The sequence below is a fragment of the Anser anser genome, assembly GCF_964211835.1.
Source record: "Anser anser genome assembly, chromosome: 1".
Classification (NCBI taxonomy): domain Eukaryota; kingdom Metazoa; phylum Chordata; class Aves; order Anseriformes; family Anatidae; genus Anser; species Anser anser.
The window spans coordinates 64,184,883-64,207,239 of NC_139720.1; the positions used below are offsets into that span (position 1 = coordinate 64,184,883).

The 22,357-nt window shown below is 42.0% G+C and overlaps 1 protein-coding gene and 1 long non-coding RNA gene across 28 annotated transcripts in view; both read right to left on the reverse strand.

The window, feature by feature from the left end:
• BICD1 (BICD cargo adaptor 1) overlaps positions 1 to 1,666 on the reverse strand; it is a 179,536-nt gene extending 177,870 nt beyond the window's left edge. For 9 of the 27 annotated variants that reach the window (XM_083820130.1, XM_083820128.1, XM_083820134.1 and 6 more), the window contains exon 1: positions 1,089 to 1,649. In XM_083820130.1, the coding sequence (XP_083676256.1) occupies positions 1,089 to 1,301 (213 nt within the window). In that variant the 5' untranslated portion in view covers positions 1,302 to 1,649. Of the gene's footprint in view, positions 1 to 1,088 lie in introns of all 27 variants that reach the window. The other 18 variants (XM_083820133.1, XM_083820135.1, XM_083820137.1 and 15 more) reach the window with 7 other exon arrangements.
• Positions 1,667 to 1,759: 93 nt separating this feature from the next.
• On the reverse strand, positions 1,760 to 20,343 carry LOC310892574. Its single transcript, XR_014578232.1, has 3 exons — positions 20,273 to 20,343; positions 11,318 to 19,747; positions 1,760 to 8,895 (listed from the first exon to the last, which is right to left on the reverse strand). It is a non-coding gene; the product is annotated as an uncharacterized lncRNA (long non-coding RNA).
• Positions 20,344 to 22,357: the final 2,014 nt, after the last annotated feature.

Below are 22,357 nucleotides of genomic sequence, written 5' to 3' on the forward strand. Positions count from 1 at the left end.
TAGAATAAAACCTTTATTTTATTAAAAAATGCTTCTAAAAGTGCATCAAAGCTAGTACTCTAAAGAATATTCATATATAATCTTAGTACTCTAAAGAATATTCATATATAATCTAAGTTTACAAAGTGATTTCCCTCCATATGGAACGTGTTCATGATTTCTGACTGAAGAGAATTTCTGCACGTTATATATAGCGATACATTGCTTTTAAATTTGGAAAAAAAAATCTGTTTAATGCTTTACTGTCTCTTTTTGAAATATGTAATCATTTATGTTCCCATACAGTATAAAAATACTACCAAATGTAGGGACGTGAGTGCTGCATGTGTGTGTACACATACCCCTTCCGTAGGTCCTGTGCATGTGCACTGTCTCAGTCTCAAGTTATTTCCCTTAATGATGACTACAGGAAGAGCGATGATATTTCAGAGTCACGTTTAGCCGAGCCAGAAGGTTAGGTGCAGTCATTCCTACCTACTTTATACTTTGGGGGTTACAGAAACACATCTGAAAGATGAAGTTGAAACACCCCTCAGATCATTTATCATTTCGGCATGACGCAGAAGTTTAATTCCCACTGACTGGGGGTGACCTCAAGACTACTGTACAGCTACTTTGCCTCCCCTTAATGGCAGCGCTTCCCCAACGCAGGGGAATAAACCAGGTCTATAAATAACTTCAAAAGGAACCGTCTCCCTTCCCGTGCACTGCAGACGACTGTTTACACAGCTCCCCTGCCTACACACCCTAGGTTTGCCGAGCTCTCATCCTCCGTGCCGGCCGATCCCCTCTCCGCACACAACGCTGCGGCGATGGCTTGAGGCACCCCGGTGCCGCAGACGCCCGGTGCCCCAAGCTGCGGCTCCGGCGGGGATAAGGAGGCGATGCCGGGGGGCTGCGGCGCTGTGCGAGCCGTCCCGGAGGCCGCGGCTCCCCGGAGACCCCCTCCTCCCGTCCCCGCCAAGCCCCGCGGCCACTCGGGGCCTTTCTGCTCGCCCCGCGGCGAGGGGCTCCGGCGGGGACACGCGTGGGGCGCCCCCGCGGCTGCCCTGCGAGGCGGGGGGAGACAAAAGCCTGGGCTCGCCCACCTCCTTCAGCTGCTCCAGCTCCTGCTTGAGGCCGTCATACTCCGCCTCCAGCTCGTCGTACTGCTGCTTGAGGGTGAGCTTCTCCTCCAGCACCACCAGCCCATACTCCGCCGCCTGGATCTTCTCGTGGGTCGTCTCGGAGAGCTCCCGGGTCAGCCGCTCGATCTCGCTCTTGTAGTGGTCGGCGCCCTGCAGCACCTCCTCCGCAGCCATAGCCCCGCCGGCTCTGCCGCACCGCCGGGCCGCCGGGGCAGCGAGGGGGCGGGCGCGGCCGGGGGGCGGCACCGGCACCGCCACCGGCACCGGCGGCCTGGGGATGGCGGCGGGGACAGGGATGGGATGGGATAAGGATGGGGATGGCTATGGGGAAGGGTTGGGGATGGGGTCCGGGGCCGCCGCCCAAGCCGCCCCCGACCCCGCCGCCGCTCTCGCCTCCCCCGGCCCTGCGGGGGGCTGCCCGCGGCGGGGGCGGCTGGGCCGGGCGAGCCCCGCGGCCCGGGGAGGCGGCAGCGGGAGCGCGCCTCGGTGCGGCGGCTGCCGGGGAGCTGCTGCTGCTTGCGGAGCCCGCACCCCCGCCTCCCCGCCGCACGGTCCCTCCCCTGCGCTCTTTAAGGCGCCGGCGCCCCGGGGTTTGGCGTGCCCCCCCCCCCCCCGGCAGGCGGAGGCAGCCTGGGGACGGCGCTGCCCGAGCCCGCCGGGTGCTGCCGCCGGCTGGCGGGACCCTCCCGGTGCGGGGATTATGTCAGTTTTATGCTGGCTGCAGAAAGACAGATGATACTTGCCCAGCACAAAACTGGGGTGGTGCAGACAGACAGTAACTGATCCCGCACAAAGCCCGCCAGTAAAAAGTTAACACGTCGGATTAGGGGCTCTTTGCATATCTGAACTGGAAGAGTGAGTTCAGCCAGGATCAACGTTATAATGTCTCGCATCACAGCCTTTTTGATTTGGTACTAGGAGTCTTAAGCCCAAATTTATTGTTTCTTGAAACTATGGCCTGCAAACAAAGACCTTATTCTATCGGTATCGACCAAGCTTTGCTATAAGTACTAACAGGAACAGGTTTTCATGCTCAACAAACTTTTATCTTTTTAATACTAGCAAAACCAGGCCTTTAAAGTACAAAGTTTAACAATTGACTTAGAATTTCCAGGAAACAGAAGATGGTTTTCTTTTTAAAATAGATGATATGTATTGAAGATGGATATCAGGGTCCACCAAAGAAGCACTATATTGGAAATCAAAGACATAGATTCTCTTTCTTCCCTTTAAACAAACCACATCACCCTTCTACCTCAGCTTCCCCATGTTCTGAGAAAGACATAAAAATGCCTAGACTCCTCAGCAAAGTGCTTTGAGATCTGCAAATGGAAGCTCCAATGCTAGTCATACGATATGTGCATACAGTATATAGCATCTATCCATACATGCATACATAACTAACACACTGTAATCTAGCCTGCATAAACACTGCTTCTTGTTGCCTAGAGAACGTAAATCAAAAAAAATAAGTAAAGTAATAGATGTTCTGTCAATTCTGTACCTTCCAAAAATGCTCATTTTTAATGAATTCTAGTGCAGAAACAAGAGTAATATTAATGAGAAAGCAACAAGCATGCATATTAACAGGTAAGGAGAGTGAGTGGCTCTCACCAATGGCTGAATATCAAAATGAAGGAGGAAAAAACAGTATTCCAACTGTAATTCCAACTGCATGCCTAACGTCACCATCCTTTCCTTAGAAGAGGATGAAACACTCCACAAATCTTAGCAAAAAACACAAACAAAAATGATGTTGTCTTGAGAGCTTTGGATGTTCTAGTCTAGCTGTGTTCAGCTTTTGACCAGCTTTTGGTCATTATGAAAACAAACACTTTGTGAAATTTCGTTCAAGAACAGATTGGAAAACACCTTAAGACCAGTGCTGAAAATGAGCAGTTGGTTCAAGGCAGTGTGGAAACAGGCTGAAGCAACAGGATGCCTATAGCTAATCTGTCCTTGGTGTAGCTCCATATACATCATTTAGTTGACAATCTCACTTGTAACCCAAGGGCAGCCTCACCACATGTCTGAACATCTGTGCCCTGGAGAGGAAATCTGGCTCGTTAAAATGTGTCATTTTTCTGCAATACCTCACAAGAAAGTTAGGGAGAATCTTCCCTTTTAAAATTGGGAGGAGGAGTGAAGTCCAGCTGATGTGCACTGTGCAGAAGTTCACAGGGGCTGGGGAGGAGTTTGCATAAACTGCAAGTCCTCTAGCTACTCCAACCTGAAAACACCTAACATGCCTGTCATTTGCTATCATTAGGACTGCATCATGCCTCCTCATGTACACACCATCAAATCTTGCTCCTTTGGTGAGAGTTGCCTTTGTTTTAGAAGTCTACTGCTCTAAAGTCTTCTTTAGGATGAAATGAACCATGCCTCATAGTTGTCCGCTGTCAGTTTCTCTACTGACTACAGAGGACCTGGCGTGGCCAGTTCAGACACAGACGTATACATTCCAACATACACATTTAATTAAACGAATCCCAACTTTTGCATCTATAGCTTTCATCGGGGCTTAAAACTGGCACCCACACTCTACTTTCCAGACTCCTCCTCCTGTATTTATAAAGAACTACTAATGTTGCCGATGGCTCTGAAAAAATTTCAAGCTCTTTTCCCTGATATAAGGAATTCTGGTTCACCTCATTCCCGACTCTGCGGAGATTAGAAGGGACGGATGATCCTATAAATAGCATCTTAGTTATGGGGACAGACATTTTGAAAGAAGAAAGTGACCCAAAGGTGGTCATTCTATAGTGAGTACCTCACAACTGCAACAGCAGGATCTCCTTTGACTCTTGCTTTCTGGACTGCCTGTATATGTATGGATGAAAGTGACTGATCAGATCTCCAAATTGGAGAGATATGGATTTGAAAGGTGGACCGTTCAGTGGATAAGGAATTGGCTTGAAGGCTGCACCAAGAGAGAGGTGGTCAATGTCTCTATGTCCAGGTGGAGGCTGGTGACAAGTGGTGTCCCTCAGGGGCCTGTCCTGGGACCAGTACTGTTTAATATCTTTATCAACTACATAGACAGTGGGATCGAGTGCACCCTCAGCAAGTTTGCAGATGACACCAAGCTGAGTGGTGTGGTCAATACACCAGAAGGAAGTGATGCCATCCAAAGGGACCTGAACAAGCTGGAGAAGTGGGCCAATGTGAACCTAATGGGGCTCAACAAGTCCAAGTGCAAGGTGCTGCACCTGGGTCAGGGCAATCCCAGACAGGAGTACAGACTGGGAAAAGAAATCATTGAGAGCAGCCCTGCAGAGTAGGACTTGGGGGTTCTGGTGGACAAAAAGCTTGACTTGAGCCAGCAGTGCGCACTTGCAGCCCAGAAGACCAACTGCATCCTGGGCTGCATCAACAGAGGGGTGGCCAGCAGGACAAGGGAGGTGATTGTGCACCTCTGCTCTGCCCTTGTGAGGCACCACCTGGAGTGCTGCATCCAGATCTGGGACCCCAGCACCAGAAGGATGTGGAGCTGTTGGAGCGGGTCCAGAGGAGGCCACAAAGATGATCAGAGGGCTGGAGCACCTCCCCTATGAAGAAAGGCTGAGAGAGCTGGGGATGGTCAGCCTGGAGAAGAGAAGGCTCTGGGGAGACCTCATTGCAGCTTTTCAGTACTTAAAGGGTGCTTATAAAAAAGATGGAGAGCAACTTTTTGCTTGGGCAGATAATGACAGGACAAGGGGGAGTGGTTTTAAACTAAAAGAGGGGAGATTTAGATTAGAGGTTAGGTGGAAATTCTCCGCTCAGAGGGCAGTGAGGCACTGGCACAGGTTGCCCAGAGAAGCTGTGGCTGCCCCATCCCTGGAGGTGCTCAAGGCCAGGCTGGATGGGGCTTTGGGCAGCCTGGGCTGCTGGGAGGTGTCCCTGCCCCTGGGAGGGGGGTGGGGCTGGATGGTCTTTAAGGTCCCTTCCAACCCAAGGTGTTCTGTGATTCTATGACTGCACGGTAGTGCCAGCAAAGTGCTGGTGTCAGGCCACAGATCTGGTACTTTTTGGAGCATATTTATTACTGTAGATAGCCCTAAACGATGATGTAGGTATTTTAAACAATTTCGCTGCACAAATATGCATCACTTCACATTGTTTTAAGTCCTGCTACAATGCTTTATGCTTTCTGCCTCAAAAAAATCAAAATACATGCTCCAGTCTTACCAAAGATTGGCATAGCACCCTGCATTGTTATTCCTCCTTCATTTTGCCCTGCTGCACCCCTCTCACATGAATATTTCAAAACACTTTACAGTCATTTAGTGACATTCAGCATGCCCTCATAAAACAAGCTTCCTTATAATTGCATTTCTTTCATGAACAGAAATTGTCCTTTGAAATCCTGGCACATTACACTGGTGGACTCTTAGACTAAAGATAGTAGGTTCCACTACCAAAAAATGCCATTCTGGTTGCACATTTTTTGAAACAAACAGATTCAAGGACAGGCAAAATGATGTGTTTCAAACCTTGCTCAAGGTAGTATTATCTAAACTCTAAAGCAATTAAGAATTATTTAGTGACCTATGTGAAATGAACTACTGGTTCTACATCTTAGCGGAAATGCAGCTATAAAAGCCACCCTTGCAGATGTCACTGCACCTACAGCATGCACGGAAATCACTCTGAGTCCATGTGCATGGAGGATCTCACCAGGATGGAGCCCAAATGTAACAACTGCTAATTCGTAGTGTTTGGCAGGCTTGCCAGAGTGTCTAAATTAAACAAACAAAAAAAAAGTATGAAAGTATGAGGACCAATCTGTTGTCATTAGTGGGAATGGGATTGGTTTCCTGAAAAATAAAAGAGGAACAGAGCACTGAAGGAAGCCAGTACTGCAACTATGCTGTGTTTTGGAGATAAACAAGTGACTTTTATACTGCCAAGGCTTCATCTTTCTTGAGCACTGAATATACGCAACGTATTTGTAATGAATGACCAGCCAAGAGATAAAAGGGAGGCACTGAGAAGGAAATGAAATTTTAAGAGATATTTAAAGATCATAGTGCAATAAAAATGGTAATAGGTTTTAAGAAAATTCATTTATAAAGGACATTAAGAGAAACTAAGCAAAAGAGTTAATAAACAATAATGCATATAATGAAAGGTAATGTTGTTATAATGATTAACATGAGTATCAGTGTTCAAAAGAAAGGCTTTCAAAACATCAGTGTCCTTATCTAAATTTCTGTTAAGAAGCTGGAAAGGTAAACAAACAAAAAAATTTAACCCTATGGTCAGGTGGGCTTAAACTTGGCACACTGGGGCTTGTATCTCCACCAGAATAATTTTGCACTCCAAAAACCTGAAAATTTTGAAAACCACTGATGTAGTACATACAGAATCCAAACGAGTAAAACAGTGGTTGGTGTAAGTTTTGTATGCAATGAGTAGAGGGCAGAGAAACAAAAATTATTTTTACAGGAAAGCTATGAAAAAATAAAGCACAAGGACATTTAGAAAACATATTCAGCAATAACCAAACAGCAACACAATTCCTACAGAATATAAATACTACAGCCAATAGCAAAGGATGTGCGCTGTTGTTCTGTTAAACTGAGTAATATCACCCCAGCTTGAAAGGATGTTGCTTTCAGCGTGCATTGAGCATGGGTCTTGGTTCATCTCCACGGACATCATATGATTCTTTTCCTTGACATCATTGCCCATGGGCTTCAGACCCAGGACACAGTTCTACCATTCCATGCAGGGTCTTACAGTACAAGAAATGGCGAAAAGCAACATAGAAAGGGTTATTGTGCCTATTTAAAAGCAACATAGAAAGGGTTATTGTGCCTATTTAAGCTACTAGGCACTTTTGTGTGATACAAGGAATACCTGTCCAGTTAGAATATGTTGTCCAAACAGCTTCTCAGCAATTTAGTCCAGATAAACCAGTGTCACAATGTAAGCTGTTTCTTACTGGACAGACTTAAAACCAGAAGGAGGGATAATGTAGTTTATCTTCGATGAACAACAGAAATATCCATTGCCCAGAGAATGAACATAGTGAGGGCTGAGGCAAACTGCAATTTAGCAGGTTGCTCAGGACAGCAGATTTTTATGAGAGATGGGCAAAATAACCATATTTTGAAACACTTTTTAATATTACCAGACCCTTGGAAAACCAGGTACCCTTTGCTGCTCTCACTGAGGGCAGAGTAGGTTGTGTTTTGGAGACTGAATCCTTCCAGCAGCAACAATTTCAGATCCACTTCCCCCCTCTGAGCTTCAGCAGAGCAGTAGCAAGTGTCTCTGCTACTGTCTGGCTGCACTTTGCCCCCTCCCCTCCCACCTTCTGCGGTCACTCTTTGGCATCTCCACCTGTCAGTCACTCCTAAGAAGTCTTTCGATGCTCTGTCTCTGCATTAGAAACAGAGAAGTGGAAGACTAGAAGGCATCTTAGAGGGTCATCAAGTCCAATCCCACATGCAGGTGAGATCAAACATATCTAGACCGTTCATACTTAAGGGCTACCTAGCATGTTCTTAAGACCCTCAGTGACGGATACAACAGGCCTTCAAAGCCTTTTCCAATATCTCACCACCACCATCACAAATAGAAACATTCCTAATGTAGAATTTCAGTTTTCTAAACTACATATCAAGCAGATCTGCTCCTATCCTTTGGTAAACACCATGCCTTTTTCATCAATTTTTAAAATGTCTGAGTACTGTTCCCTTTTCTTCATCAATCAAATTTCCAGCTTTTCCTCAAACCCTTCAGACTGTCCTTATGAATCATTCCTTCTAAATCTCTGGATGACCTTTTCTGAATGGTCTTATGTCTTGCTCTTCCAGGCTGACCATAGTCCCTCCAGCAGAAGGCTTCTCCACTACTCAGTAACATGGGCCAAATATCTCCCGTGTTGCCAGTGTAACCCTCCCAGTACTCCATCTGATTTTTTAAGAAGCAACTTCACATTATTAACGAGCACATACTTTGAAGTCTGCTGTAACTTCAGGATCATTTTTTGCCCTACTGCTTTTTCAGCCACTTACTGCTTTGCATTTATGTTTGCTGAGGTTCATCTTGTTGATTTTGGAACATGTATGCAGTATGTCAAGATCATTTTGTATATCCTCTTTTGCACATCCTCTAAAAGGCCTGCAATTGTTTCTAGTATGGAGGCATCCACAAAGTCATATAAATCTGTGATTAACCATGCAGGCTGGGCTCAATTTCTGGATGCAGGATGAAACGCAATTTTAAATCTCCATTTAGAAACCTGGGAAAATAAAACAAACTCACAACTTACTGAACTTGCCACTTTGACCTGGTCTGCACTGGAGAATCTGTTGGCCGTCACTTAGTGATGAATCAAAAGCTGCTCCCCAGCGCCTTTGTCTAAAGCCATCACACCACAACCAAGCCGTTGGTAATGACCCTCCAAAATGGGTATCTCCGGAGATTAGAGAGGGTCTCTGCTGTGCAGAGCAGCCGGTCCTTCCACAAAACAGCACCTTTTGGCTGCCACTTACCCTCCCGGCCAGTTGCTCAAGCAGAGAGGGACTGGGCTGACACCCTCTTTTCTTGGCAATTCTACGCTAGCACTCTTTAAACACAATGTATTGTTTACCAGACACTCACAAGTCAGTTGTTCAATCTTCTTTAGTGTCTTTCTGGGAAGTGACATGAGGCCGTACATCACATCCTCCGGTCTCCTGCTTCCTTTTATTATGTCAACTCTCTGCCAAAGTTCTCCTGCCAGCACAGCATGGGCAAAAACAGTTGGCAAACTCAGATGATTGGGTAGATCCTGTGTTTGAAATGGAAGCTGACTATGAAATAAAAAACAAACTGCATCTTATGGTCCCATTTAACTGATTTTTCTCCTCATAAGTGGTTAGTGTGGGAGAGGAAGAAATTTGTATTCAGCAACGTGCCTTGTCTTGAAATGAAAACCTAGGATCTGCAATGTGCCTATTAAATGTAGCTTCAAAAAGCACTTATTTCTACTAAAGCTAGCATTTGTCTTACAATTCTTATCATGCATCAATGGCTAAAAACATTTACAGATTATGATGGCCAAGAGAAAAACTGAAAGTTTTATGTGGAATTTAATTATAATGTTGTGTTGATAATATTAGGAAAATTTGATCCAGATAATGAAAAAGACATGCTTGTTTTTTAAAGAGATATAAGCTACTGTGAGCACTCAGGAGTGGGTTGGCTTTGGCCTTCTTTCAAATGCAGCTTTCAAACACACATTACAATGAATACAGAACACACAACACAAATGAAATTATGTTATGTTTATAACCAGGGAGTGTAGCATTTTAGAAAGGTAGATTTATGACAGTATCCTGTAAACTTGTTCTTTTCTGGATTTTCCTCAAAATACCTAATACAAATCAGGCAATATATATTTAAAACACCAAAATAAAGGCTTACAGAGAAGACATCTGGATCAGAGCTACAATCGTTTTCATCAGGTAACAGAGGAGATAAAGCATAATTAGGAGATTAAGATCTTGACCTGGAGATTGACTTCAATGTGGATATTTCCATTCATTCTTTTTATCTGTTGGGTGGAATGACTAGTCTATCACACAGCAGGGTATCCTAAGAGTAACTGTTTAAAAACCTCCCTAGAATATTTTTTTTCAATAACTTAATTTATGCTATCAATACTTTTTCATTTCATAATCGTATTATTCTGTGTTGTCAAATCCAACTGTTCAAAAAAAATCAAATCTAATAAAAATCCTAATGGTACTTCCTCTGTGACTTGTTTTGGGGGAGAGATGATTAGGGTTTGCTTTGCCACAATAGTCTGAGCTATTTTGATTTGCGTTATACTTTCTGAGACAGGTCAAAACTGGCTGGTATCTGCTTCCAGCTTTTCCTTACAACCAAGAACTTTTTTAAAAAATAAATAAAAAATGGGCTTTTGAGGCCCAAGTGACATGGACAGTAGCTAAACCTGCAAATTAGCAAGGCATAATGAGAACACAGCAGTTGCCAGTCCTGACCTTACAGAGCAGATAACATGACTGAGTTCCTAGAGCTTGTCTGGGGGGAAACAGAGTAATGATTTTAGGTTGAGCACGTTTATTTCAAAAGCAAGCCCTGTCAATGAGCAAATCTAGAAGGGTAGGGAGTCACATTTTAACAACAGCTATCCAAATGAATCTAGATGGGAAAAACAATGAGGTGTAAGAGTAGAGCAAAACAATCCCACGGAGCGAGAGCCCCTCCCAAAAAGTAATACCACTTTTGGGAGGGTGATAGAATTAATTGAGACTTTCTGTGAGGTTGTCTCCTGAGATTTTTTTCATTCTTTCTTGGATGATTAGGGGTTTCTGAAAGTGCAGCAGATGGATCTTAAACATGTGGAGCCTGGGAAGTGGGGAATAACCAAACACCTTTGGGTGATGAATGTTACAGTTCCTTATAGGAGTTATTGGTATAAATAGGGGGAAAGGCAAGAGGGATGCTGATATTTGCCTACCTTTGTTTGCCCAACTGGGCAGCAATGGTTCAAGGGGGACTAGGAGAAACAATCAAACTCTTGCCAGTATTGCACAAAATTGGTAAGAGAAATAACAGATGGTAATTCCTTTGATGCAAGCTACCCATCTGCTACTGCTTCCCCTACGAGCTCCTGGAGATGCTATGTGGAAAAGCTTTAGAGACATCCTGTGAAAGGCAAATGTAAATGTGGGTTATATAGGAGAAGATGGAAGGAGTAATTCTGCTCGTGGAACAGGACATAAAGAGAAGGAGAGCAGTATTTCCATTCAGCTCTTGGTAAGTCCCAAAATAGGCTTGTCAAAAGCAGGAACAACTCAGCTATATAGGACAACTTGCAAAGTAACTACTCCGCACTGTTCTGCACTGAATACAGATGAGTGATGGTATTTCCAGAAAACCCATTTACAAGCAAAGTTAGGTGTGGTACCAGATCGTACAGTTATGTAGAGCAGCTGAGTCCTACCACTGGTGTTGTCTCTGGTCATAGCTCTCTTCTCTGCCTGCTTTGCATCATTGTATCAATGTATCTTGATAGTATTTAACTTTGATGTTTAACGATTACCATTTATTTTACCTTTTAAGATGGATAAGCTCATGAATCTTACTGTTTTCAGGCTGTCTGAAAATTCAGGCAGCTACTATTTTCCCATTTATCTATATGGAATGAAAGGAACAATCTCTGCAAACAGAGACAATACACTTACCTGGAAGAAACATGATATTTTGGAGCAATCAGTACAACCATGGGAAAATAAACGTGGGCACCTGGTTGTCCTCCTGCTTCTGCCTGACTTTCAGCTGCTCTGCTGCCTGCCACCAATTGATCAAAGCAGCTGAATAAATAGGAAACATCCCTCAATTAGAACATTAACTACCATGGAGAAGACAATACAAGCATCCAGCTTAAGGGAGAAAGCTAAATACTAACTGTCCTCTCCTCCCTAGTTTTCTTTAAGAGAATTCATTCTCTTTAGTATTGTGAGAAAATGGCTGCATTTTAAGAGATTTGGCAGTTTACTGATGTTAGATGCAGAAGGGAAAGTTGATTTGTAAACTTGTCACAGATTCTCTCTGCAAGGGATCTGTCAGAGTAGAAACATGCTTTGAAAATGAATTAGCAGGACGAGAGACATGTTTGGAACAAGGAATTCCTCATAGGAATGGTCAGGAGGTAAATCTCTTGGCTGACCTTATATCACCACTGTCGTCCTTTGACTGATCCATGGAAAGCTGGAAGAGATGCACGCACACAGGTACATTTCACAGCTATCCAGAGAAAAGGGAAAGCAGAATATTTTTTTCATTGCCTGTTACAACAAGGAGATGAGACTTGGTGCTAGGTAAACACATAACAGGGTTTAAACACCCTCCCCACACACACATTTACCTATTTATTTGTTTAAAAATAAAGATATTAAAGGAGTATCATGACTTTGCCTTGATCAAAGTTGAAAGACGGATCATAATGGTCCATGGCCAATAGGATAATGCAGATGCCTGAGTGTGGTGAGCCCTAGGACAGGCCATGGGTCAACAAATGACAGGAGAGCAACACCTGTAACTGTTGGAAAGGTAGTATCACTGGGGACAGATTTGGCTGGTGGTCTGTGCCAACATCTAGCTCTAAACCCCCTAGCATTAGAGAGGAATAGAGACTCAGGGAGGGCACTGCTCTGAGGGTGTCCAACACTGCATGGAAGCAGGTTGCTCAGGGTGGAACCAGGCTATGAGCTGCTGCCGAGAACCCAGTGCTGAGGCAGGTTGGGTTGGGCAAGTGCCACCTTCCCCTGGGTTTGACTGTGCCAACTCTCTGCACAGCGAAGGTCTCAGCTAGCGGTGGGTGAGTGTAGCTTTTCCTGAAACTACCTATCACTCACTTGGTCAATTAAGTAAGTTGAGTTTGGCAGTATCTCATTGTCTGTTATTTCTTTTCCACCTGCAACAGATGACAACTAGAAAACTGGAGAAAAGGAGAAACAGGGATGGAAGGATGACTTTGGGAATATGACAATAAGAAGGAAAATGTATAGGAAATAATAATTAAAAAAATGTATAGGAAAAATATGTGACCTCGCTGACTGGCCAAAAGGGGATTATCAGCACATCAGAGAGAGAACTGAAGGTAGAAAGGATTAGTCTACTGATTGTGGCCATCGGGAACAGCAACCTGCCACTCTGATCCCTGTCAGCAATGTCCTGGGGAATGACCAAAGAGTGAATTGGGTCCTCCCTTCCTGGCCCTTCAGGAAATGCAGCCAAAAGTACATTGGTGCTCCCATTCTCACAGGAAATAGATGTCAGGAAAGAAGCTGTTTGGCATTACAATGCAGCAGCCTTCCCCAGCCTGCAGCCTTCACTTCAGTCTGGGGCTTCAAGTGCTCCAGATTCTACAGTCTCAATAGAGAGGATTGAACAAAAATATCAAGGAAGTAAGAGAAAACTTAAGTGACTAAGCATTAAAAAATGAAGTGAGAGGCTTACCATAGCCAGCCGAATAGATGAAACAATTTTGAAAAATGAGGTTATATACAGGAAAGCTGTTGGGAGCCTAAGGGGAAAAGAAACCTCACTATTAAGGAAAGTTTCTTTTAAACTATTGCATTTAATCAGCTGTGGTTGTGTTGATTGTTTGTAATAAATGTAGGTAGAGGTCACGTTACCTGATCTAGTACTCCTAGTTTTCTTTTTAACCGGTCCTCTGCTTAAAGAGAAATACAAAAAGTATTACAGGTGGGCAGAATTATCCAGTGGGTCACTTCTCTGACCCCATTCAGGGCACAGCACCACAAGCTGCCAGGCTGGTGCAGGGAACAAGAGGAATGGGGAGCTGGGACCCTGCAGGCGGGCACTGCTCTCCAAACACCCGCTCACAAAAACCTGGTTGTTGCAATTAGTTTGGTGTGGCTAAACTGCCTCCTCGCACTGCAGCTAACCTATACACAACTAAACAAACCTTAGGAGCATGAGGTATTGACTGGCAGCATGAGCTTTAAAAAAAGCCTTTGATGATATAGGTCTCTGCAGTCTTTTGTTTTGTTTTCTCCACATCACACAGACCTGATGTTTTCATTGAATGGCTCTGTATTAATAATATATATTTTTGAGTGAGGAATCATATCTGAAATAAACCAGTAGTTTTCCAAACAATACTTCGGGCTGAATTTTGCAGACCTGCTGAAACACATGAAAGATAACATTTACCTGTTCTACAAACCACATGACATTTCATTGTCTAAACCATTAAAGCATCTCCATGCTGACACACAGGGGCAGTAGAACCATAAAATGCCTGTTGTGAGTGCTCCTTCTTTCAAATGAAGGAGGTAGGTTTATGAGGTGGTTACTATGGTAAACTCCAGATGTTTCTGCACTTCCCACTGCATCATTTGCAGGCGTTTCTTAACAACAGGTAGAAGCAGGCAGGGATAGCTCACACCTTCTGGATAAATTATTTGCCGCAGGCATCAGTGCTTTACACTTCTGCTTTCTGTTCTTCCTCGTGGTTTTTAATGTCAACAGTTCCCAGATAAATTCATTTGGTTCCCTGGGAGACAAAAAGCTGCTTGTTTGGTCTTTGAGATGCTTTGTTTTCCTTAAATACCCCTCTGACACTATGTACCACTCTGTTCTGTATATTCCTCTTCTTTTTGTCCTCTCTCCATTCCCCTTTATACTTCCTGTTTTCCTCAGGCTTTTCTGGCACCTGTACCAGTGGCAATTCTAAGCTGTTCTACAAAAGCTACACTTTGGATAATTTAGTTTCATATTTATACCACATAAAGCAAAAGATAAAAAGTCTGTCTCCTGCAAAGCTGTTAATAAAGTGAAATTTCACAACATTTCTATATATAACTCCAATCTAAATAACACTGTCACCGCTGCTGTGTTCAGATGCTATATATTGGCAGGACATTGATAAAGTAAACATGGGATGTATTCGCATTCTCAAAAACACATATAAAAGAACTACGTATCAGTGAGACCAATTATTTTTCACTCAGTATAATGAAACATGCCAAAATCAGCAAGGACTCGTGAGCCTATTGATTCAGTTTATAACTGAAAGAAATGGTTTGCCTAACAGTTTGAGAGGAGAAAAGAGAAAAAAAGGGGAAAAAATAAGTTGAAAAAAGGAATCTTTGTATGTTGTTTGTTTTGCTCTAGGTTGCTTAAAAATTGGTAGCAAACACAAGAAAAGATGTTTTTTGTGTGAGATTTGGCATAAACACCTCTGTAATTTTTGTTGTTTTTTCCAAGCATGCTCATGCTTCAGAATGCAAATTGCCAGCCAGGAGTTACAGACACATCTCCCAGTACCGAGTGGCCAGCTAAGTAGCAGAAGAAATGCAGCACCAAAGAGTGTAAAGCAGTTACACATAGTGACGAGTGACTCTGATTCAATATTCAGTATTGTGATTCAGTTCACAATGCTGAGTTCTCCTGTTACCTTTTATCACCAAGGAAAAATATTCTCCTTCGTCACTGCAGATAATTCTTTGAAAGATGAAGCTTCCTACTCACTGACCGTCGAATATGCCAGGAAGGGAATAGAAACTGTCGTTGGTACTCTGTAAAACCACGGTTTACCTACCCAATCTTGTCTGAAGCTTGAGTGACCTCACTTCAAAAATGATATTTTACAACTAGAAAGTATACAGATAAAGAGAACCAGGTTGGTCAGAAATATGAAACAATTTCCACTGTAGAAGAAAATGGAGAGATTTGGTTTCCTCAGCTTGGAAAAGAGATGACTGAGGACATGACAGAGGTCTAGAAAACCATAAATCACACGGAGCAGGTGATAAGGGAATGATTAGTCATTAGTTTCTTGAGACGAACTGCAGGGCACTACATGAAATCATCAGGCAGCAGGTCAAAGACAAATGAAAGAAAGCACTTTTACATGCAGTGCCTAATTGCATTGCAGGACATAACATCCTGTTTTGTTTGGATGCCCAAAGTATAAATAAACTACGAAAGCTACTAAGCAGCTTCATAGCAGAAAGGTCTGCTTTTCCCCTAGAGAAAATCTACATCTCTCAAATAATAAGTGTTGAAAATCTTAAAGTTGGAGGGGTGGAGACAAGAGAATAATAGAAATATTTACAAATTAGGAAAAAAAAAAAAAGGAAAGAGAGAGAACATAAGGAAATGGATATCGTCTGTGAGGTTGAAACCATCACTCTAATGAAATCAGACATTTTTCAGTTGTTTGCAGCAAGTCTAGGATTTCAAGTGGAGGACTATGCTTTGTGGCAAAATGATGCCTGTAACAGATGTATCATTTCTCTCCCTAGCTGAGGGAAGGAGGAAAAAAATTTCTAAAACTGACTGAACACAGAATTTAGTAGATACAACATATGAACTGCAGAAATGCACAGAAATGATAATGTGAATTAAAGACTGAAGTTTGAGCATTTCAAACCCAGTCATTTTTCATGTTTTTTGAAGGTGATGCCAAGGAATTTAAGACAGACTTAAACCAATGTACTGACTTCATATCAGTATTTAACTTAAACTTCCAGCTCACATCCCAGCCGATGCCAAAGACGTTTTAAGAAATCGATTGAGAGATCTGTTTTTCATTGTGATAAGCAATGGTAATTACTAGGAAATTCTTGACAGATAAGTGCTGTAAGGAATTATTATTACTAGAAGACAAATCTGTTTCCTTAGCTAAAATAGTACACTGTCTTACCTCAGTGCCTCTGTAGCAGATTTAGAGAAAATATTCTTCAAATAATAGATGCCTAGGGAAGATTATAATATTCATCACTCTTCACAGGACACCTAGGATTCATTAGTTCAATCTAAAAATATTTTTTAATTATTCAGGTATATACTAGAGTTTCTTTATAACCCACTGAGCCTTGCCACTGTTGACAGTTGTTCTTCAGAGACAGTCATTGTTTATCTTTTTTGTTATTAAATATATTACTGAAACTTAAATCACATTACTGTGTATGAAGATCTATTAGCCCTCATAAGGAAGGCAAAAATTCACAAAGGAGATTTTGGCTTCCATTCGGTGTCTGTATTTCTTTAAATTCTTTCAGAGTAGGTGGTAGATATTTTATCTGGGCTTGTTTCAGCATATTTCCTTGGGAGTGGGGCCATTTATAATGCTCTAGAGGGAATCCTAACAGATACCACTAGCCTCTTTCCATGGGATTCTCCAGCCCTCATAGACCTGTAGTCCCAGTTTCAGTGCCTAAATAGAACAGGTGCTAGTATATTTGAAAGACATGCTGGGAAACGAGGCAAATTCTCCTCAAAAAGGTTTTTTTCAGCTGTATTTTTCTATGCTTCTGTAATTTGCATTATTGTCAAACCTCACTGGTGTCAGAAAAACAGCAGGGTAAGGTTTGATTTTTCAACAGCAATTTCCATATGGGTCAGCCTTTTTGATCTCATAATATTTTGCAGCACTGGAGAACAAACTAAGTCAAATTATCATCAACACATGGAAGCTGAAGATAGATTAATGGAAGTTTTTGTCCTTATTTTTTCTCTTATCAGCCCAAACTACTTTATTTTTAGATTATATCACTTTGTTCCCTTTCCATAAATACTCCATCTTTTCACTTGGATGACAAGATCATAATTAATTTATATTAACATATTTAAACCCAGAACAGGCATACATAGGATGATTTCCAGATTTTAATAGTTCTTTGCCATCTTCTGTCCCCTCCTACATCAATCATCTATTTTCATACCAGAATGAATAAAATTTAATCTAACTGTTAAAGTCCCAGACAATCTTGATCTGCAGGAGCTACATGCTGACCTCAAACTTTAATTTTCTTGTATCAATGCAAAAGGTGCTGGCTCTTTTTCAGCATTGTACCCACCACATCCAGGGTTCTGAGCTCCTATTCCTAATAAATACTGTGTAGCCAACAATTTAATGTAGTTCAGCTGCCCAACAAGTTTTCTAACAAGTACTGGATCATGCATATCATACCTGCAGATTCTGCAAAACCTGAGAGGACTGCCAGGCTGTGACAGGTTTGCCTTTTCATTGGCAACATTATAAGTCAAGTTACTCAAGGAGTCTTCAGAGGAATCTCTAAACTCAAGCCTTACTCTAAAGACTGATCAACAAAGCTAAGGAAAAACATCAACACCTGCATAGAATTCGTTTTGTGGGTTTTTTTGTTTGTTTGTTTTTGCAACATCCTACCCAGCCAGTCCTCACATTCATTGGCTTTGCTCTACCTGATTCCAGGCTCTGACTTTTTATTCTCTCTAAAAATGGGTCATAAAAGAATTATCTTTTAAAAATTTCCTGTCTTCTGCTACCAGAAAGCCTTCCTCAAGGACTTCCACCCCTTACCAGATGATGCGATGCTTGTTACAAGCTTAGATAATTGAATAGGTTCCTCAGATAGGAGCCAAAATTAATCTGATTACTTTGAGCATCTATTTTTATGTACTCTTCAGGAAGTCTCAAAACACCCCCCAAAAGTCTAAAGTTCCAGTAATTCATTATGTCTATTTCTATAGTAATTCATTATGTCTATTTCTGGTTTTGCTGGTATACATTTTTCATCAAGCACAATCAAGTTTGCAAATAATCTGTTCCTGATATCTTTGGCCCATTAGAATTAGTTACTACAAGCAATTTTCTGAACCCAGCTGCATGACTTGTGTCATATCAAACAGTTTGATTTTTCCAGTTCACATCAGGAAGTTCCTGATAACTGGGTCAACAGGAGAACAAAGTTTTATCACAGTTCAGAGTGGTCATGGTCTTCTGTTTCCTTCTTTCCAATGAAGCCCAAATAAGATCAAAGACAAGAGGTAATACTTTGCTCAACAGGGGCCTTGTACTGTTAACAGGAACAGTCAGTTGCATATTTTGGGGAGCATTGTAGAGTTAGCTTATTTCCTGATATAAAAGCAACTTTTGCAGAATTAAAATTCTCAATTAGAAAAAAAAATCAGTTTACAACTGGAGTCATCAAAAGGAAATATTTTCTTTATTGAACTCAAGGTAGAATATACTTAAGTTGAAGTAAAGTTCAATATTTTTTCAAGTGACCCAAAACCTTTCATTCTGAAGCACTTCTGCAATAAACTGCAACTGTTGATTGCAATGTGCTGTATGATATGAATTATAGTGCAAGCGTCCATTCTTTCTTAGTGGCTTGGTTTCCTTGCCACAATGTATGCTGCATAATTCAGTGTGTTCTTTATTTTAACAACACGTATGGTACATTGTAGGAGCTACAGAATTCTCATAGCACTATGAAACATATGTCTAACCAGGAAACAGCCAAAATGCAATGCAGAATATTGGAAAAGTTGTATGTGATGTTATACTCTAAACAACAACAACAACAAACAGATCAAGAATTATTTTTCAGATATGACTTAGTCACCAAGTTATTTACACAGTTACTATACAATGCAACAATTATCATTTGTTATAGAGTCAACTACTGTTACCAGTCACAACCAATTGATTTTAAATGGTGTTGCACTAGAATTTGGTCCGTGTTACTACAAACACTAAAGCAAACTGTATTTCTCTTTCAGAAATGTTGGTGGTTTAACTTTTTTGCAAATTTTTAACATTTCTACATCAATCTTGAGGGGAAATATTTCACATTTGCATTCAAATTTAGGTCAAAACTGATGATGCATTATCAGGTTTTCTTGATCCCTTTTCCACCCAGCTCTAACTATAAGTTACCTCTTACAATCTCAATGTCTGCCATGCGAGTTGAACTAGGTGAATATCAACATTTCTGCCTGCACGTTTGTCTCAGAGCCACTACTAATGAGGAAAATACTTTCAGCTTTTCCTGAGATCTTAGGTAGCTTATAGGTCTCCTCTTTACTAGAGCATTTAAAGGACATGGTTTAGTGATGGGACTTGGTAAGTCAGGTTAACAGTTGGACTTGACGATATGGACGGTCTTTTCCAACCTAGATGATTCTATGATTCTTTTTACGGAGCTCCTGTGTTACAGTGCTGCTTTTCTTCCTGCAGTTTGAATCATTACTCTTTCTATTTTAGCTTACGAAGTTATTTTCATAAATAGGAATCCAGTGTTTTTTTTTTTTAATTTAGCACCAAGGAACTGAGGTATATCCAGTTTGATTAAACAAGCTTCAGTATATTTCTAAAAGAACGGAATGAAAATCAATAAAAATGACTAAATGTTGTATAAAGATCTGATGCATATTTAACATGAATAATTTTTCTTCTAAGCAGACTATGTAAAATAAAATGTTTCTTCAAAAAAAAAAAAAACACAGGATCTTCTGGACACTTGTTTAACTCTTTCTTATACTAGTAAATTAAAACTTTTTTTGGTAGTATTGTGTGGCCAAGAAGTTTTTGTAACTTTACATGTCATTGCACTACAATAAAACAGTCATTGCAATGTCAGAGTACCCCAAAAATGTTAGTGCATTCAGGAAGTACTTATTGTGATAGCTCTTAATCCAGAAGTACAAAGAGTTTTTACAATGGAGAATTTTCTTTCATTTAAGGGTCAAATTCTGCTCTTAATCACAAAGAGCTGAGGACTGTGTGAAAACAGTGCTTGGCCAAACCATGCTTCTGTAACCTCCTACCAGTGCAGACCTGACGATCCCACCACCCCAAGTATGAGACACAAGCCCAGCCCTAGCCACGTACTCACCAGGAGAAATGCTCCTGCATCTGCCCTGGGTGCTAGGTTCAAAGAAATTCAGCTCCAAGGCACAGTTTCACCGTTACACGGAAAAAAAAAAATAAAAAAAGCAAATAAACTTCTCAATTTGATTATGCAGCTGATGAGTCCCTAGATTGCCTAATCCAGAGGCGAGTAAGCTTTTGCCCTTGGCTGTAGGACTGCAGATGTCCCATACATACACCGCCCCCAGCCTCCCTCTCATACAGCCCAACAGCACCCCTCATGCTCCCACCATCCAACACAAGTCTGGGGATGTTACTTTTCAAAGGGCACAGTGAGGAGAATGATGGACATAATGCAAAACACACTTCTTGGTTAGCATTGCTCCCAGTTGGCTTGTTGACAAATCAAGCTTCTACCACATTTTAACACCACCTTGCCCACCTTCTGTGTGAGCATTGCTGTCATGAGTGAGGCAGGAAGCCCATTTATTTCATGCACAGAATCTCAAAGCTATAAACTGTTGTTAAGATGCTCTGTATCATATTTGCTTGCAAGAGCAAGAAAAGCCTTGACTACAAGTATGTCCTCCTTTGTGCCCAGCACAGTTCAAATGTGCTGGGCTTTGAGGCCTTCCTAGCTTCCTCTGATGTCTATTGCACTGGTGGTAACACCAGGTGAGGTAAGACAAATGTTTTTCCTAAAGTGTCTATCATAAACTCATCCTCTGAGATCATGTCTCTTATCATTATTTCAATAATAAAATCTTATTAGATTTCTTCCACTGCTACATGCAAAAGGCATTTTATGGTATAATTTTCTAAGACATTCATGATAACTCATCATGCTATTACAAACTGGGAATGATGACTTTCTTGGGGCCTATCACATTCCCTGTACTGATCGAGTAAATTTACAGTGCCGGTATTTACAGACATCTCACTGGAAAAATAGGAAGAGGGAACCTGCCTTGTGATGAACCCATCAGGAAGGCTACGGCAGTCCCAGGCTGTTCATCCATCACCTCTCTCAGCTCGTTTCCCCTTCTAGGATGAGTTGGTGTCAGTCCAGAGGACTGCTTACTTTTGGTCTTGCTGGGCTGGTATCAGAAGACCTTTCTGGGGAGGAGGCTTACTTTGGCACTTCAGACATGGTGACACCACACAGCAGAGCATGGTATAGGTGTGCTCCTGGGCGCACCAGGAAAACCACATCTGGGAGCCAAACCAGATGGGCATCCAGGGCCCTGGCTCACTTCTACACGCAGCTCTGCAGCATGTTGCTTTAATGTACTTGCCCAGATCACCGTTCTCCCAAGCATCTCTGTACCGGAGCACAAGGTGCGTACCCCATGCTGGCCTAGCAGATAAGGACAGGTAATTCCCCAAATTGCACTGCTGCAGGGACACTGCAGATACTCATCAAATGCATGAAGCATTCAACTCCTGCCTATGAAAATCTTCCCTCCTAGTTACTTACTCTCTATGACTGCTGGTGGCATTCCTCCTTATCATCTTCCTTAAAAATCTTTAAACCAAGGCCCATGTATATAACTCCCAGATGACCCAATTTTAAGCTTGCTCTGGGTGGCTGATCAAGAGACCACTGACAGCTCACTGAGGTGTAGTCTTGGTACCTCTCCCTTCCACAGTTTAAGCACTGCAGAAGCAGATCTTAAATGTTCATGAGCCTGAGAAATAACAAGGTTACTTTGTTTTCCATCCTAATTTTTCATTGCCTGGTCTTGTCTGCTGGCAGGCAATTTCATGAAGATGCGCTCCGATAAGCTGACTTTGAACAGTGAATCAATTGTTTGATTTAAAGTCAGAGCCCAAACTCAGCAAGCAAGTCATAAAGCAAAAAAATTCATTAGAAAGAGAGCGGCAGTAAGCCAGTCTAATAAATGGCATCCTAATAGTTTATGTTCAAAGCATCCTTTAATAATAAATAATAGTGTTTGAGAAGTAAAGAGACTGAAATAATTGTTCACGAAATTGCACGATACAGTTAATTTAGAAGAAAAGGAAGATTCATCCTGATCCTGATTTTAAATTCTTCTCCACATAGCTGCCTGATCCAAAGGCCATGAAAGACTAATGAATCAGCAGTTAT